The 27,612-nt window shown below is 40.1% G+C and overlaps 2 protein-coding genes across 2 annotated transcripts; both read right to left on the bottom strand.

Annotated features, from left to right (window-relative positions):
• Window positions 1–371: 371 nt before the first annotated feature.
• On the bottom strand, window positions 372–7,960 carry LOC149285227 (glycoprotein-N-acetylgalactosamine 3-beta-galactosyltransferase 1-like). The gene is made up of 4 exons (XM_089495594.1): window positions 7,945–7,960; window positions 7,072–7,137; window positions 4,952–5,610; window positions 372–590 (listed from the first exon to the last, which is right to left on the bottom strand). Exons 1-4 carry the CDS (start codon window positions 7,958–7,960, stop codon window positions 372–374), a joined length of 960 nt encoding a protein of 319 aa, XP_089351720.1.
• Window positions 7,961–19,446: 11,486 nt separating this feature from the next.
• LOC149285226 (glycoprotein-N-acetylgalactosamine 3-beta-galactosyltransferase 1-like) lies at window positions 19,447–23,452 on the bottom strand. Its single transcript, XM_089495593.1, is given in 4 exon segments — window positions 19,447–19,614; window positions 20,161–20,329; window positions 20,331–20,781; window positions 23,431–23,452. Coding segments are annotated over 4 exon segments (810 nt in total).
• Window positions 23,453–27,612: the final 4,160 nt, after the last annotated feature.

Below are 27,612 nucleotides of genomic sequence, written 5' to 3'. Positions count from 1 at the left end.
CTAAAGAATACTGGATTTTTTTATTTAATTTATTGTTAACAATATTCACATTTTAGTTTTAAGGTAGGTAAGGTTTTTATTTTTTTCAGATTTTGTAACTGATGGACAGCTATAAAGGTAATAAGCTACCTAAAATAAAAAAGATTATTGATACTAAGTTACCCAAACCCCTCAATATGTTGGAAATGAGGTAGATACTAGATTCTTTAAACATTCATTCACAATTGTTAGATGGTGGAATTGACATCGGGAGAAAACCAAGCAAGTCACTAGTGTGTCTTCAATAAAGACTACCAGTAATAATTGAATCTAGTAATAGGTAGTAAGAAATGACAAGAAAACTTCTCTATACATATTGTTGGAAAAAACACTTAATGTCCAGTTTGGAGATTAGCAGAGACTGAAGGTGAGGTCACATTTTCATCTTTATTTTGTAGCAGGAGTCTAGCTGCATTCTCTGGCAGTGGAGGTTGGTAACGATACTGATATCCATAAGGCCTCAGGTGGTAGGTAAAATATTCCAGCATGTGCATAAGCTCCGCATCCACATAATGAAAGGATATGGCCAAGTCTGAGCAGCACTGAGGACCCTGTGTAATAAATGAGTATAACATTGTAAATTCTATAAAATATTCATGTAAACTTTTAACCGCTGAATACATTAGATAATGAGTGAAAGAGATAAAGGGGTATACACACACATATCACATCTTACTACTTACGGGTCAATGAGCATGGAACCAGTCTATACAATGGTGTGTGTGGGGAGAATATCACATCACATTTCACCTGCTACTCTCTGCCAGGAGCACACTAAGGTAGGTGTACGCGTATTGGGCACACAGTGTGGTCGCATTATATGCAGTGAAAAAAAAGGGCTACATGAGCAAGGTGAGAGGGAAGGGAAGAGAGCATGCAAACTGCACTGAGAATGGAAAGGAAGACCAGGAGAGAGGTAAGGATAAAGGGGAAGAGAAGAGTGGAGAAGTGAAAGAGAAAAAAAGTGTAAGAGAGAGGGAGGTAAGGAGAGGGTGGGAGAGGTGAGCGAGAGAGGAGCATAGTTTAAGAGAGAGGAAGAGAGGGTGAGTGAGTATACACTTATCTATGTATATATATATGGTGGTAGAGTGAGTGTGTGTGTGTATGGTGTTAGTGTAAGTGTGTGTCAGCGTATGGCATGAGAGTTGAGCCTTGGGTTAGTGTCCCTTGGGAGTGTGTCTCTGCGTGTTAGAGTGTGTTTGTGTTATTTATGGTAGGGGTTTCGAATAAATATACTAGCACAAGGGCGCTACTAACCCTATGCTCACCCCAGGGGTCCAAAATTCTTCAAACAAGGTTGGTCCAGCTCGAGAGACGGGAGCACGGTGGAGAAGAACTCCAGGCATGTGTGTGAAGTGTCAGAGTATCTGTTAGTATAAGACTATATGTGTAAGTGTGCTAGTCTGTATATGGATGTGAAGGTGTGATGATGGTTTTAATGTGTGTATTGTGTGTGCACTAGTGTGAGTGTATGTGTGTAAGTGTGCATTAGTATGAGTGTGTATTTGTCATTGTGAGCTATGGAGGTGTGTGAATGTGCCAGTGCGGACATAAGTATGGGTGTGCATGTGTAGTTGTGCTAATATTTGTCCAGCCCCTCACCTTGTTGGTCCAACAAAATCCTGCCCCCCGGACCAACAATGTTAGACAGCACTGTGCTACAGCAATAAAAGAAATGTGTATACACACAATAATTTTTTTAGTGTGTTTCTCTGGGAAAGAGTATTATACCACTGTTCATGGCTAAAAGAGTAACGGTATCCTACCTTGACACTGCACCTCCAGATTTGACATGTGTTGAATTACAATGGTTAAATAAATCTTAAAGAAATGTTAGTAGAAAATAGAGAATGTGTAAATATATACGTTATTAACCCCTTCAGTCCCAGGGGGTTTTGGTACCTCAATTTTTGCGGTATGTCGGTTTAGCGAATATTCCCCTTTCCTGCAAATAGTGTACCCATGTAAACTATATACACTCTTCATGCAGCTATTTGGCCACCAATCGCTGTCAAAGGTGGCTGCAGAAATTATTTCCTGCATTTTTTTACCAACACTTAGTATTTTGTAGGATTCTTAGGATTTTTTGCACAGGGGATGTTTTACGGCAGAAAAATCCAGCCTAAAGTGTTTAGCTGCTTCTCCTGATTTTGGCAATACCACACATGCATAGTTTTTCTGGACAGGGCACAAATTGGACCACGCGCGTTATAGATTCCAAACGTAAAATTTTCACATATTGCTTTAGTAGCCCTATGTCACATTTGGGCCTGTTTAGGCATAAAAGTATATATTTCTGTAAAGCAGACAACCCAGAGTATCTCATCAAGATCATTTGGACATTTGGCCACCAATCACTGCGAAAGTTGCCTGTAGCAACACTTCTGTGTTGCTGAGGATTTTTGGCACATGGTATGTGGTAGGCAGAGAAATCCAGCCTGATTACGGAAATACTCCACATGCATAGGTTTTTATGCATAGGTTTTTTTGGAACTTGCAGATCAAAAACGTATGGAATTGTGCCAATTGAAAATACCCCTCTTTTCCCCTTGTGGCTCACCCTAACGCAATGTAATAAAAATAATAATAAAAAAAATTAATAATAAAAAAAAAATATATATATATATATAATAAATTTAATCATCTAACCTGGTATGGTAGATCATGAAGCACTCATAGGTGCAGAGTCCTGGCAAACAGGGACATGAAGGGCAGTTGTACTTGGAGTCCTTCCTAATATCCTTTTTGTAGCAGACTCTGCATCTTTTTTGAGGCCTCTGTTTCGCACCAGTGAGGGGGATTGTGCAAGGAAAATGCCTGCAGGTAAGACGTAGGACATTCTCATCTTGCACATTTGGGATGGACTCCTCAAAGAGGATATCCCTCTTGAGCTGGAACTCTAGGAAGGTGTAGATCTTCCCAGTGGCATATTGAGGTAAATGGCCACCTTTTTGTACCAGGTCTTAGTCTTACGCAGCACCAGGTACGTCTGCAGATACTGGTCAGAAAGCTCTACTCCCCCCATGTTACTGTTGTAATCCGTGATGCGCTGAGGCTTGAGTACCTGTGCATCACCTTCCCCACGTACACTGACAGGTACCGCCTTCTCATTGTGTTTAGTGGAGAGGATATACACATCCTTCCTGTCAATGTATCTGAGGGCCAACAGCTCAGTACTGTGCAGAGCACTGGTAGTGTCGCGCCTCTGCTTGGGGTAAACCAACTTCTTGGGAAAACCTTTCCGGTTTTTCCTAACAGTGCCACATGCTGGGGTCTGTGCCAAAAATAAAAAAATGGAATAACTCTGGGCTGGTGTAATAATTATCCACCCAGAGGTGGTAGCCCTTATTCAAATAGGGGGACAGCAGGTCCCACACTATCTGCCCACTAGTCCCCAAAGATTGTGGGCAGCCAGGGGGATCAAGATCATAGATTCTGAAGGAGACAGTATATCCCGTCCGGCTCTCGCAAAGTTTATATAACTTGAGGCCGTGCCGTGAGCAATTGGACGGGATATACTGTTTAAAATGCAGTCTACCCTTGAACAGGACCAGGGACTCATCAATGGAAACATTTTTATCTGGGGTATAAATTTTGGGGAATTTACTACAAAAAAAATAATAATGGGCCTCAATTTAGATAAACAGTCAAATTGGGGGTGCGCTCTAGGGGGGCATTGGCAATTAACACGGAAACGTAAAAATTTCAAAAGGTCAAAGTATCTTGTCCGGGTCACTGTTTGGGGAAAAACAGGTTTGGATAAAATAGGATCTGTGCTCTAATAGGAGCGAATAGTGGGATTTTTTACAATGCCCATCATAGGGGTCAGGGCCCCAATTTTTTTTATTTCAAGGGGGTCAGTGGAGTGCCAGGCTTGGCTTCTGCCCCCTTGGTCAGCTGTCTGACACTGGGACACATACATTTTTGTTTGAGCTGCTAGCAGCTCAAAAAAGTCAGGGGTGAACATCAAATTAAAAAACATTTTTGGCTCACTGGGATCAATGGCACATGAAATGAATCCCAATGAAAGCTGGGAATACTGGGTCTGCCATATTTGGGGGGACCCAATTTTGCTTAGGTGTAGGTTTTCCACACCTGGCTTTAGCGGGTGGAACCTGGCCATCACCATTATCGTCATCTGACTTGTCAGATCTTGATGCATTGTCTGACGCAGAGCTAGACAATGAATCAATAACTGACTCAGTCAGAGTGACTTCGTCATCTGACGCAGTCAAAGTGTCTTCTTCATCAGCCACCTCGGTGCTGAACACACATTATCAATATAAAAAAAAACCCTAAGCTACACTACCTACCCAATTGCTAAAACCTGACACAATTTTTTTGGTCCCGTCCTATTACCTAAAACCCTTCTCTATCCCCAGTTCCCTCTAACCACCCACCAAACTAATCTAAACTAACCCTAACACTATTATATATATATATATATATATATATAATTTTTTTTTTTTATATATATATGATGATCGTGGGGAGGGAAGGGTTAATTGGGGTAAATTAGGTAGTGGGGGTTATTGGACAAGGTGTTTATAAGCACATACAGCAGGAATCACTAACACGATGCTCTGTCTCCTCTAGATCACAACGATGGAGGAGAGAGGCAGAACATCTGCAGTAACAGTCACACGATCCCGCAATCTTGCTGCCAGATGGGTGGCACTTGGGGATTGCCTCGCATATGGGACAGTCCCTGAAAGCGGAAGCGGGCCATTTCCGGCGCGCACAGGAGCTCGCCACTGCGTTATGTACAGGACGTACCGGTACTTCCATAAGGGTATCTTGCGATGCGTTTTCTGGAAGTACAGGTACGTCTGTAGGGGACTGAAGGGGTTAAGTTGCTCCAATGTTATGTATAAGTTTGTACAATAGCATGTCTAAAAGTGTGAACACTTACCTCTATTAGAGGATAGAAGCAATACTCCCTGTAGGAGGTCTTTGGTTCAAAACGACCATTTATGTGAAAATCTGGTGTATATGGATGAAAGGTCTCCCTTTTTGCCATATCCCTGGAGTCTCCAGGTGTAACTCCCATCTTTTCCATACATTTTCCCAACTCAAGGTCTTCCACAGAACTTGTGTGAGTGCAGACACCACTACGAAATCCTTCCACAAAACGTTTTAAAGATTCCCTGTTAAGTACATAACCAGCTCCTCCACTCATGTAGCCTTGGTTGACAAAAGGTTTGAAACGCTTGCCAAAGTATACAGGTTGGTCAGGTGTATAATTGGAGAGCAGGAAACGTAAATTTTCCATCACCACGTATGTGTCATCATCTGCCTTCAAGAACCAATCAGCTTGGTCAAAGTAGTGTTCATGTATGTAATGAAAGGCTCGGATAGTCTTCCAATAAAGTTCATCCCTCCCCTCTTTTGTACCCAGACCAACAGTTGGGAAGTCACTGGCAGTGGAACTCATGAACAAAGTTGTATTGCAGTGTCGAGTCCAGGAGTATTTTAGGTGAATAGCTTTGGTCTGCAGGTTAACTGGTGCCGTCATTATCCAACAAAGCACTCTGACTTTTTGTGAAAGCTCCTCGCTCACGCTGCTATTTACTATAAAACAAATTGGGCAATTTATAAAATCAGATAACTGTATAACAAGTGTGTTGCTAAAAAACATAAAAAACAGAAGCTGATGTTCACATAGCCAGTGGTGGCAGTTCAACCAGATTAAAGAGGGTGGTTGTAAATGGGACTTTTTTCAGCTGGACAAAGGTGCCTCAGGGTTCTGTCCTTGGGCTGTTTTTTTTTATATTATTTTTCAATGACTTGGACAAAGGTACTGGACACAAATTTATGTACGGTAATAAAGTCTCAGCAGCATGTCATTTCTCTGAAAAAGGATTAAGACAAAACAGGAAAATGGGCAGTTAATTGGCAGATTAATTTAATACAGATGAATGTAAAATGATACACTTGGGTAAGAAAAAAATAATGCTGATTATACCCGAAATGGTTGTGTTGGGTAAATCCTCAATGTAAGGGGATTTGGGTGTTCTTGCTGACAATAGACTATGTAGTGCAGTTTTGAGCACCAGAAAAAAGGACATACTGGAAGGGTTCAGAGCAGGGCTACAAAAATGAATAAGGAAATGAAAAACTGCAGCTATGAAGAAAGGCTGCCCAAATTTGGATTGCTTTCTCTGGAGAAAAGATATCTTCGTGGGGATATGATAAACCTTTACAAGTATTTTCAAGTTCAATGGGAAATCTCTTTATGAATCGTACCTTGCAAACAAATTTGGCCATCCGAGTACTTCCACAAAAAGGTCTAGCCACGGTTCTCACCTCATGGACAGCCTCTTCCCCATTTCTCCAAACAGAGGAGAAAGATAGCGCAGTCACTCTACCCTTTTGCAGAAGGCAGAATATTGCAGAAGGATTCGCAGAGAAAAAAAGCATTATTCTGGCTTCTTGCAGTATGTCTGCAAAATCTGGGAGGCCTGGTCATTTGAGCTGATACCGGGATGAAGCAGACAAAGAAAGAAAAAGAGGAGACAGGAGAAAAAAGTGGAGCTGCAGAAAAAAGACGTGGACAGAAGCACTTGGCAGAGAAAGTAGGGAGACATATAGAGAGACATCAGACATATATATATATATATATATAGAGAGAGAGAGAGAGAGAGAGAGAGAGGTGTTATTATTACGTACATTAGGGAGGTGGGAAAAACAACCACATTTCGTTCTTGGAGTTTCCCGGAGACTTGGGACCTCTGCATTTCCAGGCAAATATTAGAAAGCGCACATCATTTTATGCAAGTTGGTATCAAATGTGAAAGGCTGGGACTTTAGCCTCAGTACTACTCCTAGATTCTGTAACCGCCCGCATCTGATAGACAGACAACCCAGGCTAAATAGACTTTAGATTTTAAGATTATTAGACTGAAAGCTGCTTAATGTACCTGATAATTTAAATATGTCTGCATCTTTGAGTTTCCATGGCATTAAATGTAATTTCGGTTCTCCGATATCCGTGAAATTGCTGACAAAGTAGAAAGTAGTGAAGAAGCCTACCATGAAGCCACATCCACAGGTCAACCAAGATGGTTGTAAATACTTGAACACCATCTTTTATCAGTCCTAAAGAGGAAAAAGCAAGAAAAGCATTGAAAACTTATTTTTTCGGGTTTACAAAAAAAGCAGTGACGTTTGGGGGGGGCAGGTTAGGAAAAACGAAAAAAAATAATCGTTAGTTGCAGCCCTACTATGAAGAGTATGAGATAACACACACAGGTGTATATTATTTGATCCTCTGCTGATTTTGTACGTTTGCCCACTGACAAAGACATGATCAGTCTATAATTTTAATAGTAGGTTTATTTGAAAAGTGAGAGACAGAATAACAACAAAAAATCAAGAACAATGCATTTCAAATATCAGGGGGGGAATAGTGGCATATAAGGGTGTAAGGCATATTTGGGGGGACAGAGTGGCATTTCTGGGGTTATAAGGCATATCGGGGGCACAGTGGCATATCTGGGGCAGAGGAGCATATCAGGGGGCAGAGTGGCATATCTGGGGTATAAGGCATATCTGGGGGTATAAGGCATATCTGGAGGGCAGAGTGGCATATCTGGGGGTATAAGGCATATCTGGGGGGCAGAGTGGCATATCTGGGGTATAAGGCATATCTGGGGGGCAGAGTGGCATATCTGGTGGTATAAGGCATATCAGGGGGTATAAGACATATCAGAGGGCACAGTGGCATACCAGGGGGGGTATAAGGCATATAGGGGATATAAGACATATCTGGGGGGCAGAGTGGCATGACAGGGGGTATAAGGCATATTTGGGGGCAGAGTGGCATATCTGGGGTATAAGGCATATCTGTGGGTATTGGGCATATCTGGAGGGGCAGAGTGGCATATCAGGGGATATAAAGCATACCTGGGGTATAAGGCATATCAGAGGGCACAGTGGCATATCAGGGGGCATAAGGCATATAGGGGATGTAAGGCATATCTGGGGAGGGCAGAGTGGCATATCTGGGGGTATAAGGCATACAGGGGTATAAGGCATATCTGGGAATGTGCAAAACTGTTAAATTGAAATTTACATGTGAAGTCAGCACTGAAGGTATAGATAAAACCCCCTAAATTACAGGTTGCACACCCCAAAGGCAGCCCTGGTGTCCACACTGCCCACATAGAACCTGACCAGCACCCACATTACACACATAGGACTTGATATATTTGTACCCAAACAGCCCAGCATGAGTTGACTTTGTCCCATAACAGCCCGGCCTGTGCCCTGTTTGTCCCATAAACACGCTGCCTGTGCCATCTTTGTCCCATAAACACACTGCCTGTGCCATCTTGGTCCCCAAGGCTCAAACACCCTGCTTGTGCCATCTTTGCCTTTCCACAAATCAATTATACATCTATGATACACACAAACACAGCAGTCACTCATTAATTCATACTTTCATTCACACAATTGTTTATTCTCACTCATTCACACAATTCATACACACATTAATTATCTCACTCATTCTACCTCTTCTCCCCCCTTTCCCCCTTCTCACTATCTACTCTCTACCCCCGTTCCTCACTACCTACCCTCTACCCCCTTTGTAGTTCACTTACCTTGCAGAAGTCTTGCATTAGGAGCACGAGGCCTCTGTCTTGCTACTCTGCCACGGTGCGCGCTGCTTCACTGCTGAGCACCAGTATATGACGTCACCGAGTTAGAGGCCTCACGGAGGAGAATGAGGGGAGCCGAGTGGTTGCTGAAAAAGTATTCATAAGCGACCGCAGTGCTCCCTCTGTCCAGTCTGTCCTTAACATTGCAATAATTTTTTTTTTTCAGTTTTAACGAACACATTCAATCCAAGCACAGTGTTCCAGTGCATTTCTTTCCCTGGGTACGGGAAATTACTGAAACAACTTGTGATTTGTATTCAGAAACACCCCCTGAGTACTGGAATATGCATATGCATGGGTAGGGCATGTATTTTTGGCACTGCGGTATCAAAATTGGAACATGCGCATTACAGTTTTCAAACCTAGAATTTTGACAGATCGGTTTGTGTGGTCCAGGTCTCATTTCAGACACATAGACGTCCCATATTTAATTTTAACCCCCTAAAACTATATATTTCAAACGACAGCTCAAGGAATCTCGTTAGGGGTATATTCCACACCAACGTCTTCCAAAGTTAGTCTAACAAAGAAGAACAGAATAGGTCTTCATTTGTGTTCAGTAACATTCCCCCCCCCCCATTGCACATTTCAGTTTTCAAACTTGGAACTTTGACAGATCACCGAACTGGGCACATGTTTTATTTGAGACACAGTAAAGGTGCCATTTATCAATTAAACCCCATAAAACTATATTATCTTTGAAAACACTAAGTCCAAGGACCTTAAACTCAACCCTTACCTTTCAGTTTTGTGAAAATAGGGGTTAGCTGATAGCATAAGGGGTAACATTAGGATCGTGTATAGGTGGATAGTTATAGGTAGGATTAGATGTTAGGTGTAATAGCTTGTTTTTCCCTCAGAAATCTCAGCACCCTGAGGGAAAAACAAGCCTTCTACTCTCTCTCTCTCTATATATATATATTATTCAAGAGCTACTTTAACATGTACATTATTAAAACATATACAATATTAAAAAGATCATAAATGAAATGTGTGTGTGTAAGGCACAGATTGCAACACTGCTAGTCAGATCTATGTCACAGCTGGCATAGATTTGACTATAGGTTGGTAAATCTGCACGCAACTAGGTGTTCTGAGTAGGGTCAATAAAAACCACTCATTGCTCTTACAGTTGCGTAACACAATCGATAACACAAAGTTATGTTATCTTGTAAATGAGACTCATGTCATAAATGCATATGCTGAGTCACTCTGGATGAAGCAACATGTGAACTTAACATTTTCCTTTAGGCCCCTGCCCTCCTTAAACGCTTCAGTTTTGTTATCCTTTCAGGAGTGTCCTAGAAAATCTGCCAGTCCTTTAGGTATCAGCTTGGGAGGGACTGAGCTACATCGCATCCCAATAAGGTTGCTGATCAAGTTTCCTCTGTGGCCCTACCTCTTTGGATCACCTGTCACCTTTGTTCTCACAAAGAAGGGAAGCTTCTAGAAAAAAAAGCATTGTACTGACGGGGACCACTGCAAACCTTTTGATTCTTTCATGATTCCGCTAGGCCTAAAATAAACTCATTTGTAACCAATAGCAACCATTGCATTGTAAATTGACTGTTCAACCATCTTGTTCCTATTAGATTTTATTTTACATGAACCCTCTTTCTTTTTGCCTATATTTTCTGTTGAAAGTAGCTCTAACCTAATTTGCAGGATGACAGCTTTATCTTAATAGGTGCACCCTTTGCTGTGTGATGTGTGGGCTGTAATGGAGCGAGAACAGCATTACTTTGCCCGCTATTTTCCAAGTTAGGAGACACAGAGTAAAGTACTAGATGCACACTCAGATGTGGTGTTTTCAAACGTCCCCTCGAGAGCCATTAAAGTGATGTATTTTTAAAATTACACTAATACACATGGGCCCTGAAATGCTGGTATCTTGTGTGCTATGGCAATCCTATGGCCAAGCTAGTACTTTAGTATGCAGCCACCTGCTCAATACACACAGCTGCATGATGCATGTGATGTAAGTGTGTGGCCGTGTTTACCCAGCAGGTGGGTGCATGGGCATGATTTATGGACAGGTGGCCTTAAAGTGAGCTGATTTTAATCTCCAGTAAGGTCCCGAGAAACTTGACTGGACAATGTGCTGTTGAGCGCTCCTTAAAATCCAGTTTCGCTGTATGCGTGTTGTTCCTTGAGGACTGGAACGTGACACCTTTTATCTGGAACGTATCTTTGTATTCCTTACCTATCTATATTTATTAAGATTTTGTGGCATATCAATGGCATATTGATAGCAATTTAACAGTGTAAAGCACTGGTAATAAAAATCATATTTTTGTTTATAAAATGTTTAAAATGTAATGCATTCAGACATCTCTATTAGCACTCCTGTATGGTCCCTACAGTGTTTTCTAATGCTGCATGGAAGAAGTATGTATAGGTGTGTAGTTTCAATATCAGGAGCGATATAAATTACTCTATTTTCTGCATATGATAAGGAATCCCACAGGGAAGTTGGCACTTTAAAAGTGGTTGACCCTTCAAGGGTTAACAGAGGCTTCACTGGATTGCTCAGAGGGAGAGGTCCATTCATAAAAGAACAAATAAGTAAAACAAAGCGCAATCTAAAAATATATATTTATGATAATAAAAAAAATATTGAGCTTACATAGAGGGGTACAAGGAATCACTAAGGGTCTCTTACAGATCACTTTAGCAAAGTAGTTCTGTATGATATTGTGAAGCACGGTCCTTGTGTACGGATAGGAGCTACAAACCGACTATCCGTGCATGAGGACTGTATTTAATTTATTCGTTCTCTTATGAATCAACTGGTCATCCTGAGCATTCCACTGAAGCCTCTGTTAACACTGAAAGTGTTAACCACTTTTAAAGTGCCAGCTTCCTTGTAGGATTCTTTACCATATGTAGAAAACAGAGCAATTTATATCTGATTACTAATATAAAGAAAAGGTGGTGATTGTTTTTATATATATAGAGAGAGAGAGAGGGCACTATTTTTTTCTTATTTTTTTATTCATGATTTATTTAAAAGAAATAATTGAAGAGTCACATGATCTTCACACACAAGAAATGGACTACTAAGTATTATTTTAATTTATGTATCTATTGTTGCTTTATTGGCTGTATTATTACTGATGTCATTCACATAGATATTCGTTATTTTTCATGCAATACTGGGACGGGAATTTCAAACCTGCCCTACACACCCCAGTTATGACTTTATAGTACAGCATTCTTTACCAGACTTGTGAAGCCACCGAGGAAGAATAGATAACAAATAAAAGCACCGGGGATAAGGGCTTCTGTTTCAGCAAACTAAGCCACAAATTTGCCCCTTATTTAAGGAGTGGAATAAGAGTGCTACTTTACAGGGGTTTAAGTACAACATGTAGAATATCAGCATTAATATTTCATTACAAATAGCCTTCACTAAATGGCACCGCTGCTGTTCTAAAATACTATGGAATAAAGCCATGCACATGGTGCCATCATTGAGTTAAGAGGCTCTCCACACAACAGTATAAGGCGGGCTAAATAAACTATAACAAGGAAGTGTCTGAATAGAATAATTATGATACAGAGAGATACAATATTATTATTATTTTTTTTATTTATGAATATTGTAGATGCAGAGTTGATGCTCTTATTACCTCTATGTAACTTATATGACACAAGCTACATACTGTAAGGTGTACAAAGATACTTTAAAGGTCTCATTTAAAAATACATTCTCTGAGTGCATCTCAGATCAACCTTTTATGGAGACTTTCAAATATGGATTGTATAATCAATCTGAAATTTCATTTCTATTCTATTTAAGGAATGCTTGACCTTTTACCAAAAGGTCTTAATACGTTATATTAACCTTAAAAGTCCTAACAGATTTATTTTCTAATGTTACTAAATGCACTTCAATGATTGAGTGTGGGGAAACACTGTGTAAAAATAATAAAGAATACATATATTTAAGATATGTTTTCAAACCAAAAATATACATATGTTCTCAGTAACGTGTACATAAATGTGGGACATTTATTGAATTTAAGAACACTGCCTGCCTCTTCACCTGCTCACCCATCCAGTTCTGTGTTAATATTAATATTCCCAGACACAATTCTCATAATTTACTCTATAGCCTTCCAGTTGCCTAGTCTGTATTACAACATACAGTTTACATTAGTAAAACAATAATAATAAAAATCACTATTTCTTTCTGCACAATAGAAAGTATATACAAATACTTACATAAAGAGGGTTTCAAGGACAGGCGGAATAAGGAAATACTCAGCGCTGTGCTCCAAGATAAATATGGAACCTATGCTGTTATTCTTGACAGTGACAAGGGACTCGTTATATTCTTAACACTTCATGCAAATGAAAGACCAATCCAGATATAATTGTGTTATTCACCAGCTGACACACCCAGTGTGGGGATGTGGTGCGTGTGGCTTTCAACGAGTGAAGGATGAAGAGGCATGATAATAATCTAGAACAGAACACAGCCAGCAGTCTCAATCACAAAGGGACGCTAAAAATAGTATTAACCTCCGTCCACCAGATCCGATCTGTATATGAAACGCAGCACAGCAACCAGTGTAGACCAGTTTAGATGTAACACATAGAAAGTACGTACATTGTATGAACTACTTTGTAACTTAATAGTTACCGCAGGTGAGGTTTTCTATTAACTGATATTGCATTAAATGCAAAGTATTCGCCCAAAATACAGATCATACATAATGCTTCCAATTTCCGCGTGCTCTACCTGCATGTTAATTTCAGGGCTTTTTCAATAATGAGATCATAAGTTGAAAAAAACATATTTGAAATAAAAAATCAGAATATAATAATGTTCTGATTTACGACTTTAGAAATTTGCGTTTAAAACGCACATATAGAATGGGTTTGATGCATTTTTAGGTTCCAAACCAGCAATGGATTATTTAGCGTGCCGAACGGAAAAGTTTAGGTGCTGGGAAAAGTTACACTTCTACTTCATCTAAAGTGATATTTAATACTATTTGTCTATTTGAAGATTTTTGCAGCTACCATTAAACAGAAACCATTGTGTCTTGTTCTTGTCTGAATGGGTTAAATGTGTATGTGCGTTATTTTGCCTTGTTAAAAAGAATCGAAAGTTCTCCACAGGGAGGAGAAGTTATCCCTTTCCTGACCTCTGTAGAAATAGTACCTACTAGTAAAATAATATAATAAACAGGGCTTTGACTATATTTGTTAATCTACATCACCAAATATCTAGTTTTTATGGTGACTGACTTGCGTTTTTTTGCCTATATATTGCTTACGAATTAAGGAGGGGGAGAGAAGTCTGCCCTGTGTACACTCGAATAAAGAATCTCTTGCTTATTCAACTCATTGAAGCGGTGCTGTCAAACTTCTTGCCAACATTGACAATTGTCCCTGGAATGTGTTTTTTCAAATGTTAGCATCTATGTATGATATGCTTGTACATAGGGCGCTGTAATATGGAGTCAGGTTATTTGTCTAGTAAATTGGGCTAAAATAACAGAGCTAATATGCATACAGATGGCTACTGTGCAAACATATGCAAAGTGTTGCGTAGTTCCAAAAAAGAAAACAGCAATATTTTTTCTAAATGTATTTTTAATCTAATACTAGTAATCAAATAGTCCCCATTTAAATCAGGGAAGGAAGGTAAAGAAAAGGGAAAAGGAAGACAAGTGAAAAGAATTGGGCAGCATAAGCCTTTGCCCGGCTTAGTGCCTCTTATTTATTGAATGCTATCTTCTTCTGCCAGACCCTACATTGGTTGCCAATATCTGCAAAGATCACATTAAGAATCCTTATGATATTTTGCATCAATATGGAAATTTCCCTTGGGATTTGTGGAAAATCAGATTGCCTAAAATCCCATCTGCCAGTGGAATCTAAAATAATTGGCTTTGAGCTGATTAAAGCAGTGTAATGGTGAACAATGTTTCAGTGACCAAATAGAAGGTCTTGATGGAAAGGTATGTCTTTTTGCTGATGACAACAGGGTTGATGTTCCTGGAGGGAGAAGCCAAATGGCAAATGATTTAGGCAAACTGGAAAAATGGTCAGAGCTGTGGCAATTGGCATTTAGTGAAAATGCTAAATAATACACCTAGGGCATAAAAACCCAAGGGCAGAGTATAGAATATTTGATACTGTCCTAACCTCAACGTGCGAGGAAAGGGATTTAAAGGTAGGCAGGCAATGCAGTAGAGCAGCAGGTAATGCTAGCAGAATGCTTGGTTGTATCTCTGATGACTGACCCCCACTGTTTGACCAGTGAACAGCGAGATCAGAATGTGAACAGGGGAACAAAGCTCACAAAAACCCACAACAACAAAAGATAAGCAAAAAATATAAAAACTAAACATATATATATTTAAGACAACACACCAGTGTCCCAGGTGGTATATTAAACAAAGAAAGCAAATTAAAGGGTATAATACTGTCAGGAACCGGGCAAGCAGGTCGGGTAGGAGCCCAGTCGCAGGCGGTACTTGGGGTTCTGTCTGTACCCCATGATACATAATAACTGAGGGATGATACAGACAGGCGCAAAGAAATACACCACAGGTGGAATACTAGGATTCTATAACTTCAATGCAAAAGCCCTGACTGAAGGGCTGGGCAGGTTTATGTAGGCAGGCTCAATCCAGGTAACAAGGTTCAGCTGCTTGTAGTAATGAGGTCTGCATGCTCCAGAGACAGAATGGCGGCTACTAGTGATTGTAGAACAGCCTGAGCATAGCAGAGTTTTGAATGCTCCAGGTTGAGTAGGGTGGAACCTAACAAATACGCAGGTAGACATGTACCATACATTTTTAGGAAAAAGTACATGTGTATAAAAAGGCACCTATAACTCCAGTTTCACAAGTAGCTTCACATACACATGTTAACGTATACTCACACTCATGTATATTGACATTTATACATGAGCACCCTTACACATACAAACTCACTCCATGCATTACACACACATCTACACCACCTTTGTAGGCTCATTAGACTCTTCCCTTGTGGTCTAGAAGCCGTTGACAGATCTGGCTTCCTACACCCTCGCAATTCTCACACACTGCCTGAGCACTGAGGGCCACCAGCAAAGCCCTCTTTAAATGCATTCATTCAATCCCTGCAAGTTTACTGAGTCTGAGTACTGAGTCATTACCTTAGTGCCCAGAGGAAGACTGCACACCAGTGAGTCTGAAGCACCAGTAAGTTTGGGGGGGGGTTAAATGGGGGGGGCATAAGGCATTTCTGTAGGCAGAGTGTGCTATGATATGCTTTTTAACCCACTTAATGCCACTCTGCCTACAGATATGCCTTTTAACTAGACTTGTGCATTCGTCTTGGGGTGAACATGAAAACGAACATGAAGAATCAGTTTTTTGTTCGTTCCGAAGAAACGTAGAACAGAATACAGTGCCGGGAAAACGTAGACGAAGACACACAAACATGAAGAATCGAAGATTGTCTTCGTTTGCGCGGCGCAACCGCCAAATTTTCAAACAGGAGTGAGCTGATCCTCGTCTGTCCAATCAGCTTGCTCTTGTGACGTCATGCTAATGGTCTCGTCCAATGCCTGTGCTGCTGTTTTTTGAATTCTGAAACCACCTTTATAAGGCCAGAGCTTGCCTGAGAGATCCATTCATTTTCGCTGTGACTGCTTTGGCAACACTGCTGTGCTGCATCCGAGCGTTACAGAGAGATTGTTCTGTTCTGTGTGAGACTGGTAAGCCTCAGCCTGCCATTTCTCACAGTGTACTCTTATTCACTTCAGTTCTACTGAATTAATAATTTAGTAATTTTTGAATTGAATTTTGTTTTCAGTGCTTCCGTCTGTCATCAACTATGTAGTGCTGTTGAGTTGACAGTGCACACAGTGCCTCACTGGCACTGGGGTGCCCTTGCCCTGGGCTGGCAGTGCCCACTGCCTGCCCTGTCTTCACTTTGATAAATTAAATAAATAATAGAATTTATAGATAATAATTTAATATAATATATAATAAACTAATACATTAATATTATATATATATATTGTCATATAATACAGTATACTAGTGTAGAGTGTAGACAACTACTAGTGTCTAATCTAAAATCATTAATATTTAATAATAATATTATTATAATTCATTTTAGCTAGCTTAATAATTAATTAGCTATAATATATTACTAGCTTATTTTGCTTGAGACAGTCTGTCAGGTAGAAGGGTTAATAATTTATCCCACATAAAGATTAACCAGTCCACTACTACCTTTATAATTAATAAACCCTAATTATTAATAACTTACTTAGTTAATAATTTAATAATTTTATAGTTAAGCTAATCTTATTAGTACTGGTGCTGCAGCTCTTTAATTTGTGCTTTGTTTTAGCAACAGCAAGAGACCAAGTTAATTTTTGTTAATATTTAATTTAATTTCATTTGTTTTGCTCACCACAGTCCATCAGTGAAGTGAACTTGTTCAGCAAGCAGTGACGGTAACTGTTTTGCTAAAGATTAATATTTTCTCATTTTATTTTATTAAAAGTACCCTTAGTGTTTTGCTCACCTCAGTCCATCAGTTAAGTGAACTTGTTGGGCTAGTGAGTGCAGCCGCATAAGTGCTGTGTTCTTTTTTGTTCAGCAAGCAGTGACGGTAACTGTTTTGCTAAAGATTAATATTTTCTCATTTTACATTTTATTTTATTAAAAGTACCCTTCGTGTTTTGCTCACCTCAGTCCATCAGTGAAGTGAACTAAGTGCTGTGTGTTTTTGTTCAGCAAGCAGTGACGCTAACTGTTTTGCTGTGACATTTTATTTTCTAATTTCTTTTCAAGAAAGATTGATTGTGTGATGACAACTATACTAAGCAAAGCTTCAAGGTACTAGCTGTAGTACTATTAAAAAACAAACTCATTTAGCACATTTTTGTAAGCAGAAGTAAGACAACTATATCTGTCTGCTTCTGATCTGATTTAAACTAAAAGTTGTTTAGCCCCATAATTTAATAAATAATTCTAATCTATAATCTATTCTATAACATAATATAATAATTCTAATTCATAATCTATAATATAAGTAATTCTAATTCATAATCTATATTCTATAATCTATAATAGCAGTAATTCTAATTTATAATCTATTAATATTATATAACTTAATATTAATTAATAAATCATATACTGACCTAATCTCACTTTAGCTTAGTGGGTTTGAGAGCGTCTGCGTTTGCCTAGAGGTAGACTTACTAAGGAAATATAGCTTTAGCATAGTAGTAGGCTAGGCTCTTAGGCCCGTGTAAATTTTAAATAAAAATAAAATACTGCTAGTTAATAGTTAATCTTGAGTTAATAATTTAAATAACTTGAGCACTTTGGCAGATTGCACACAACAGCACAGCGCAGTTGTGCATAGCTTTACTTTTTCCGCAGTAGCACTGAAGAGAAGCTTCCTCTAATTTTTTTGTCTTAAATTTTTTTTTTAAATCCTATTTTTCCTTAATAAATTTATTTTCTCTGTCCCCCTAGTTTTAAACACTACGCTACACACACAACACACAATTTGTGACTAAGGAGGGACAAGCTCTTTTGCCAGTTCGCTTCCTGGCTAAAGTCATGCCTCAAATGTCCACGTCCAAACGGTCAAGGTAGTTTCTCCCCCTGGTTGTGCTTGTTTGCCGTGTGGCAACGCCTGCTACCTCCGCCGGTGTAGCCAATTTACGCTAGGGCCTTGTGTCTGGGTTCTGGAAGTCCGCTCCCAAACGTGAAGGAATGACTCTTTGGATGCTTTGCCCTGGGTGAAACAGGTGAGTGGGTCGCCAATTGCCCACTCATTCGCCTTTTCCATTTCCTTTTCCTTTTCCATTTCCATTTCATTTTTTTCCGTCTGATACACAACCAACCAAACATAACACACACATAACACATATAACACAGTGACATAACACACATAACACACACACACGTACAATTCACAAATCACAAGGACCTTTCCTCCTGTTATAGCATTAACGCTATAACTCACACTTCACCCTATAACATTTTTCCATCCGCATACCTGCCAACAGACCCAACTTTTTCAGGGACTGTCCTGCTTTTTTCCAGTCCTGTCAGCAGGGTCTAGTATTTATATTCATATTGGCAGCAGGTTCTAGTATTTATATATATATATATGCAGCAGGGGCTAATATTAATATATATTGGCTACAGGGGCTATTATCAATAAATATTGGCTGCAGGGGCTAATATATATATATATATATATATCGGCAATAGGGGCTAATATTAATATATATTGGCAGCAGGGTCAAATATTAATATATATCGGCAGCAGGGTATAATCTTTATGTATATTCGCAGCAGGGTATAATATAAGTATATATCCGCCGCAGGGGCTAATATTAATATATATCCGCAGCAGGGGCTAATATTAATATATATCTGAAGCAGGGTGGAATATTTCTATATATCGGCAGCAGTGTCTAATATTTTATATACCGTATTTGCTCGATTATAAGACGACCCTGATTATAAGACGACCTCCCAAAATCTGAATATTAGTTTCTGAAAAAAAAGAAAAAGCCTGAATATAAGACGACCCTATAGGAAAAAAGTTTTACCAGTAAATGTTAAGGCTTTCATTTCCCAATATTTCAAAATAGTTTATTTTGTATACATATATAATTTGTTAATTATACTATACAACTCCAGTAGCCTGTAAAACGAGTATCAATGTTTCAGGGTTGTAGTAAAGGCTGGGTCATTGGTTTTTAGTCTTTGTGAATTGGGTGTCTTGCTGCATTTGCTGGCAGTGGAGGTTGGTATCGATACTGATATCCATAAGGCCTCAGGTGGTAGGTGAAATATTCCAGTGTGTGCATGAGTTCAGCATTCACGTAATGAAAAGATATGGCAAAGTCTGAGCAGCACTGGGGGCCCTGGAGAGAAATATTTAAAACAAATGTTAATATTTATACAATAATTTATACAAAATAGAAATACTATTGTGAAATGTGATTAAGGGTTTGTTATCTTTGACTGAAGCAGTGAAAGAACGCAATGCAAACCGCCACACTCTGGTTGTTAGAGCATGAAAACCCAAAGTGCGGCTGCTGGCCTTAAAGTACTAGGGCCACTTAGCCATCCCCAGTCAAATGATTTATTTATAGTGTTTATGATGTAATGCTATTCTTTCAAACAGTGAACATGCTGCATTTATTAAAACACTTCAGCCTATAAAATCCAGCTGTGACTTTTTATTCTTTTATTTCAGCTGTAGTCAGTTCCATGATAATTGCTATCACTTTTCAACGGAATCTAGACAGTTTACATATGACATGAGACGAGGGTACTGCTTTGTATCCATAGAAAAAAGGATTGTTATGTTATGTTGTTTGGATTGGTTTTAAATGTGTACATTTTGTTGTAAAAACGCTTGACTGATTTGCTTAGTTTTCTCTGAGTATCTACCCTATTGTATTTACCTCAACAATAGGGTAGAAGCAATACTTCCAATACCAGAAATTCTTATCCACCTTGCCAATCAAGTGGCTGCCTGGTGGAAATGGGTGGAAGGTCTCCCTCTGTAGAGTGTCTCTTGAGTCACATGCTGTCACCTTCATTTTTTCCATGCACTGACCCAGAGCTAGGTCCCTCCACAAATCTTTTCAATGCTTCTTTGCTAAGTACATATCCAGCTCGCCCACTCATATAGCCTTGTTTGGCAAAAGGTTTGAACCGCTTACCAAAGTAGACTGGCTCATCAGGGGTATAATTTGACAACATCCAACGAACATTTTCCATTACTACATATGTGTCATCATCTGCCTTAAAGAACCAGTCAGCCTTTTCCATGTAGTGCTCATGCACATATTGAAATGCTCGGATTGTCTTCCAGTAAAGCTGGTCCCTGCCTTCTTTGGTACCCAAACCAATAGTGGGGAAGGTTTCATTTGTGACAGAGCTCATAAACAACACTACATTGCAATGGCGAGTCCAGGAGTTTTTTACATGTATAGTTTTGGTTTCCAGGTTGCTTGGCGAAGTCATTATCCAGCAAAGCACTCTGACCTTCCGTGAAAGGTCTTTACTCACCAAGTCACTATCTGCAATAGCCAAACATAAAATAGCAGATGAGTTTAAGGTAATTCCAACATACCATAAGTGCTACATTAGTGAACAATTAAAAATGCAGAGTTGATTACCAATCATTTAGCCATGTTCATCATTATTAAACTCATCTAGTTCTGGAACAATCAGCAGAAAATATCTATGGAAACCATTGCTGCATTTGCTGATTTTCACTGGACCAAAAAAAGTGCCCCAGTTGTGCCTTATGGAATATGACTCATTGCATGAATGACCCTTTTTCAGAAATATGTCACTGTAGAAGGTCTGTGTGTTTTGTGGTATCCAGTTTGCTGCCATTGTGTTTCCTTTTATGTCACAATATATTGTATCACAATTTCATTGTGACTATATCCTCTAAATTAGACAAAAAAAATTGTATAGCCAGACAAGAGCTTACTTTTCTAGTTTGGGTAGAGTTCTTAAAAATACCAAGGTGTACCAGTCTGATAAATATAATATTTAAAGAGGGCAGAGGCAATCTGTTTGGGCAAAAAGTTGGCACTGGGAAGTTGTTTAGGAACAAAGGTGTGTTAGTTCTAGGGTGCCTGTTCTATGAACCGGTGTTTATGCTGCAAGGATAACTGCATCTAGCATAAGAGTGAGTTTAACCCCTTCAATCCCAGGGGTTTTTGGTACCTCAAAGCCCAGAGCAATTTTGCCATTTTTGGGGTATGTCGGTTTAGCGATGATTCTCTTTTCCTGTGAATAGTGTACCCATGTAAACTATATATTGTTTTTTCAAGGAGAGATAGAGCTTTTGTTTGATACCATAGTTGGGTGATTAGCTGAAAATTTAGAATGAGAAATTTAGTAAAAACTAGCGAAGATTAGAAAAATAAACTAATTTTTTTTTACATTTTCCCTCTGAATCCTCACAAAATTAGGTAAAGTGATGGAAAATCCCCTCCAAGAAATACCTAATTTATATAGATTTTCTAGACTTTCCCAGCACCAGGGAGCATACTATTAGGTGTACAATTTTGTATAATTTTTATGCCTATGGCTTAACGGGTTTGGGGGTTGTGAACGGGGGCAGGAGGGTTATACTGGCTAGATGTTATGCTAGGGCAATGGGATGTAAGGTTTTTTTAAGAATTTTTTTATTATCTTTTTTTATATATTTTTTTTAATTTTTTTTTTATTTTTTACTTTTTTTTTTACACAGTAATGGTTAGAGGTCCTCCTAGGGACCTCCTGAACATACCAGTGATGTCACAGTGACATCACAGCTCATATTATAATTTTTTTTAGTATTATTTATATTATTATTTTAATGATTTATTTAATATTATTTTTAAATGAGATCGCAGCGTCTCTGTGCCTCATCGGAGGGCAGGATATCCCCACAGGGGATATCCTGTCCTCCGATGACTTTCCGGGTTACGTCAGCAGTGACGTAACCCGGAAGGGAATGCCCGATCGCGCGTTTGCAACTGCGCGATCGCGCGATCGGGCAGTTTACCGTTAACAGCTTACCGGCTTTCATGCCGGAAGCTGTTACGGGCGATCGGACAGCAGAAAGCCGGCAAAGCCGGCTTCTGCTGTCAGTGGGGAGTCCAGGCTGTCAAACGACAGCCTGGTCTCCCGTGCAGCGGCAGGGATGTGTCCCTGACGCTGCACGAAGGGCTGGACGTACCGGGACGTCCATAGGGGTTTCTTTGTGGGCGTTTTTTGGACGTCCCGGTACGTCTATAGGGGATTGAAGGGGTTAAGTTGTAGTCTTGTAAACATTCTTACACAATTATTGTGACCTCAACAGTTGTTGTCATTCTTTTTTTTATTTCTTCAAAATGGACATAAAAATGTGTATTTCTTATACTTAAAACTGTATCTGTCTGTTTTAAATGTATGCTGTGTTATTGTTATTTTCTAATGTTACCTGCCAATGTTAAATGGTCAGTCTGGACTGGAACATGGTTGTTCTGGTCTGCTGCTTGTACTTTACTTTTCCCTGTACATGGTTGCTAAATGCTAACAAAGACCTGCCTGGCACACTGTCCTGCCTCTGTTAGCCCTAAACAGTCACAACTACATGTGTATTTTTTAAATTTACTTTTAAGGTGCTTAGTCAACTACATGGTCATTACAGAGGAAATATAGAGCACAGGAAAGCCTTTAAATTGAATGTCTCAGTGGTACCTCCTTCCTCTGACAAAATAGATCACACTACCAAACACATTAGAAGGTTTTATAGGGCAAGCCGGCCTAGTTTTTATATGATATAAGTTAAGTTATGTTTTTGTTTTTTATTCCATCTGCTTAGATTCTACTATTGTCTGTTACGATCAGAATCTGAAAGAGTTGGCTCCAGACTTGGTGATCCTACGAATTTGACCATTTAACAGAAAATCCTGCATGTGGTGTAAAAAAGCCTGCAAACTATTTGGGAGACACAAAAGTACAATCTACTTTACAGTGAAGCTAGAACACACATGCTGGGGTAAGATTAATGGGACCGTTTACAAACATATTTAAAATATACTTAGAGCATGTCCTTTTATACATTCTGTGGAGCGCATCAGTAGTTTGGTATAAATACAAAAGCTCTATGTCTGGTTTGGGTACCACTTCTGTTTATTACCTTGAGAGTGTAGGTCATGTGATTTCAAGAAACTTGACCTTACTTTTGGCTGAACTCTCTTCCATGATGTAAGAACTGCAGGTGGAGGGAATTTGACTGGAAATGCAGTCTGAAACGTGAAGAAAGTTATGAAGAAACCTGTTAAAACCCCAGCCGGGAAGATGATCCAAGAAAGGGAAGAACGCCGCAATATCATCATGAAAAAAACCTTTAAAGAAAACACAAACATAGGATGAAATTAATATTTTGAAGTGGATGAGTAAGATTTGTAGATTGATTGGGTTAGGCTCACTGTGTAGCTATGCATCTTGTATGAAAAGCTTAAATATATTCTAAGTGCATAACATAGATCAATAACACCTTTTTACTCCCAACTACCGTAGTGATAGACTGTAACAAAGAAAAAGGCTTATATAAAATGGGTGGTGTTCTGGGCTAAAGTCAGTTTTAATTATTCATTAATTATTAGTACAATATTATTATGAGGAGTCCTTCTACCACCAATCTGGACTTAAATCTGGACAATCATTAAGCATGACCCTAGTAATGAGCAAGCACTTCTTAATTTGCTTGCTGCAGTTAAGAAGAAAAAATAGGTGAAACATTAATGCAAAAACTCATAGTAACTGGCAATTTGGATAGAGGCATGCATGGCAGGTATGCAGCACATGCTTCAAGTGCCACTATAGTAGAAAAGTGAGGCAGGTTGAAGACTATTCAAGGCTGGGCGACGTGACGTGGAAGAACTTCACACTGTCCAGAGAGACTGCTGAAAATCTAGAGGCTCCAGGTCAAATCCGGCAAATTTTAGCTATGTACATAGATTCTGATGCCTTTAAGTGCTTCATGATACACTATATGGACAAAAGTATTGGAAAATCTGAGCAATCTCGGTTCCAGTTGGTCTCAAAGATGTTGGATGAGGTTTAGATCAGGGCTCTGTGCAAGCCAGTAAAGTTCTTCCAAACCAAACTCATCCGACCATGTCTTCATGGGTTTCCTTTGTCCACTGGGGCACAGTCATGTTGGAATAAAAAAGACCTACCCCAAACTGTTCCCACAAAGTTGAAAACGTAGCATTGTCCAAAAGCCAGGCTTTCTCATCCAACGCCTGGACTCACAAATGCTCTACTGGATGAATGGGCAAAAATTCCCACAGAAACACTCCAAAATCTTGTGGAACGTCTTCCCAAAAGAAAGGAGGCTGTTATAGTGCAAAGGGGGTACCAATTTATATTAATGCCTATGTATTTGGAATGCAATGTAATGGAAGGTATAATGGTCAGGTGTCCTTATAATGTATCTGATGACTTGTAGAGAAGTTAAATGATAGTGTGGGAGCTTAAGAATAGACTCTGGTTAATGTAATGCCGGTGTATATATTATTATAAGACAAATGTTTTTTTAGCCCCTTATGAACTGGGCTGTTCATCGTGACCGATGCTGTTTTAACATATTTGGGGTACTTGCATTTAGCTGCAATGGTCTTCTATCTCATTAACTGTACCCACACACGTTATATATTGTTTTTTTTCAGGAAACAAAGGGCTTTCATTATTCAAAAAATCATAAAATATGGTAAAAATTTGACAAAATATTTTACTCATCTACAAAAGCTAATGCAAAATGTTAAATACCTGTTCGCTATTTCAAAACCACTTTTTCAAATCTGGTAATCCTGTCTCCATGTCCTGAATCAATTTACCTCCGTCAAACCATTTATTTTTAATAACTAGACACCCCTGGGTATTTCCAAAAATGGCATTTTGACACTTTCCATGCAATAATTTTAGTGATTTAAATTTTTTCCACACAACTTGTACTTTACATTTAAATTTACAGCTTCTGGTATATGTCACTTCTAAATAATATCCCAATATGTTTTCAGGAACATCTCCAGAGTACAGTGATACCACCCATGTATGGGTTTGAAGGGTTGTTTGGGGCTAAAAGGCTACATTTGGGACATACACAATTCAGCTTTTCAACTCGAATTTTTTTTTTTTTTTTTTAAGTAAGCTGGGCCCCATTGACTTGCATGGTAAAAGTAGATAGTGGAGAGGGGGGTAGATCGTGGAGAGGGGGGTAGATAGTGGGGAGGGAGGGAGGGAGAGGGGTTAGATAGTGGGGATGGAGGGAGGGGGGTAGATAGTGAGAAGGGGTAGAAAAGGGGGAAGGTAGATAGTGAGAATGAGTGAGTATGTCACGTTTTCACCCTTCGCTGGCTGGACTTGTTCATACTTTGTGTGGCTCATTCCTGTTTTCAACCACTAGTGGCCGCCCTTGCCACTCAGGACCACTCTGGCTGATTATCATGTCCAGGTGCACCTTGCTACCTAATTATCACAGCCTTTATAAGCCTGCCTAGCCCAGGCAGGCTTATAAACACAGACAGGTGATGCAGGGGTTAACCAGTCCTCAGCACCTGTGACTCCTATGCCCTCCATCACAATGTCAGAAGACCTCCAGACCTTGTCTGACACCCCCGAGTGGTCCTATATGGACAGTGCTCATCTGATGCAGAGGTCATGGACACATCCATGGAGAACAACCCCCCGGCTGTTTGTGCAGTCAGAAGCACCACTCCTACCACTCACAGGAGTAGAAGTAGGACAAGACAAGCACATACCGGGACTATCACGTCTGTGTATCCAGTAGCTGAGGCCTATCCAGCCCAACTCAGCACAACAGAACCTCTGCCATCAGATCGTGTAGTGACTTCCAACGGCAATGTAATATGTCGTGAAGATCTGGAAGCGTATGAGAAAGCACTACGTGCTAGGAAGAAGAAGAAGAAGTCTCACCGCAGACGGTGAGACCACTGTTCCATGGTTCTGTGAGCATCCGGAGGCTGCTCCTTGCGGTGGGGGTATGTCACGTGTTCACCCTTCGCTGGCTGGACTTGTTCATACTTTGTGTGGCTCATTCCTGTTTTCAACCACTAGTGGCCGCCCTTGCCACTCAGGACCACTCTGGCTGATTATCATGTCCAGGTGCACCTTGCTACCTAATTATCACAGCCTTTATAAGCCTGCCTAGCCCTGCAGTCAGGGCCTTTGCATTGTAGTGTTATGACCGCCCTGCTTTGGCCTTATACCTGAGCTGCCTGCCTGTACCTGAGCTGCCTGCCTGTACCTGAGCTGCCTGCCTGTACCTGAGCTGCCTGCCTGTACCTGAGCTGCCTGCCTGTACCTGAGCTGCCTGCCTGTACCTGAGCTGCCTGCCTGTACCTGAGCTGCCTGCCTGTACCTGAGCTACCTGCCTGTACCTGCCGTCAGCCCTGCCAGTGGGCCTCCGTACCCGTCAGCCCTGCCAGTGGGCCTCCGTACCCGTCAGCCCTGCCAGTGGGCCTCCGTACCCGTCAACCCGGCCAGTGGGCTTCCTGCCATCAGCCCATCCAGTGGGCATCCTGCCTAGAGACTTTCTGCCTTTACTTGCTGGTCATATCACCTATATCAATACAGTACCTTTCCACGTATTCTGTTTGTACTGTGTTTTATTGCGCCTGTCCGTACCACCCCACTTACCGTCATGCATCATGGGGTACAAACGGAACCCTTTGTATCCCCTGCTACTGGGCTCCTACCCGACCTGCTTACCTGGGTCGTGACAGAGAGAATGAATGAATGTGTGGATGAATTGTCTGAATGAGGGAGATAATTAATGAGTTTGTGAATCTGGGTGCTGGTCAGGTTCTATGTGGGCAATGTGGATGCCAGAGCTGGCTTTAGGTTGTGCAACCTATCATCTATGCCTGTAGTTCTATCTCTTGCTATGTTTCCATACATTATTATTGTATACCTGCAAATACGGGATTTGTATGTCTGATTCTATGCCTCCAGTGCTGAGTTCACATGTGAACAATAATAATAACTAGATATAATTACATGTGTGTGTGTGTATATGTAACCAAAGAAAAATGGGCACTCACGGCAAAGTGCATTAAACACTAGTTTATTTCAATCAGCACGGCCGTTTCGGACCACCTCCGGTCCTTTCTCAAGACCGTCTTGTCTTCTTTTAACCCCTTAAGGACAATGGGCAGTCCATAAAGCCATCGAAAACAATGCATTTTGAGCCCATACATGTACGGGCTTTGTCATTAAGGGGTTAAAACCCCAATTGTTTGCTTCTTTGTCGTCTACACTGCTGGACTGGGAAAAAAATTGACGTATCTGTCTAGTCTGCACCTAAGTAAAGACTTAGACCTTAATCATTCATTGGT

This window comes from Sceloporus occidentalis, unplaced genomic scaffold, assembly GCF_023333645.1.
Source record: "Sceloporus occidentalis isolate IW3139 unplaced genomic scaffold, rSceOcc1.0.p SCAF_82, whole genome shotgun sequence".
Lineage (NCBI taxonomy): Eukaryota > Metazoa > Chordata > Lepidosauria > Squamata > Phrynosomatidae > Sceloporus > Sceloporus occidentalis.
This window is presented reverse-complemented; position numbering and strand designations above follow the sequence as displayed.

Bases quoted from the DNA above. Each gene is read 5' to 3' on its own strand.
- LOC149285227 (XM_089495594.1), bottom strand. The intron at 5,611-7,071 runs GTAGGCTTCTTC...TTTGTTTTATAG, and splicing joins CCTGTGGATGTGGCTTCATG to TAAATAGCAGCGTGAGCGAG. The intron at 591-4,951 runs GTAAGTGTTCAC...TTTATTACACAG, and splicing joins GCTTCTATCCTCTAATAGAG to GGTCCTCAGTGCTGCTCAGA.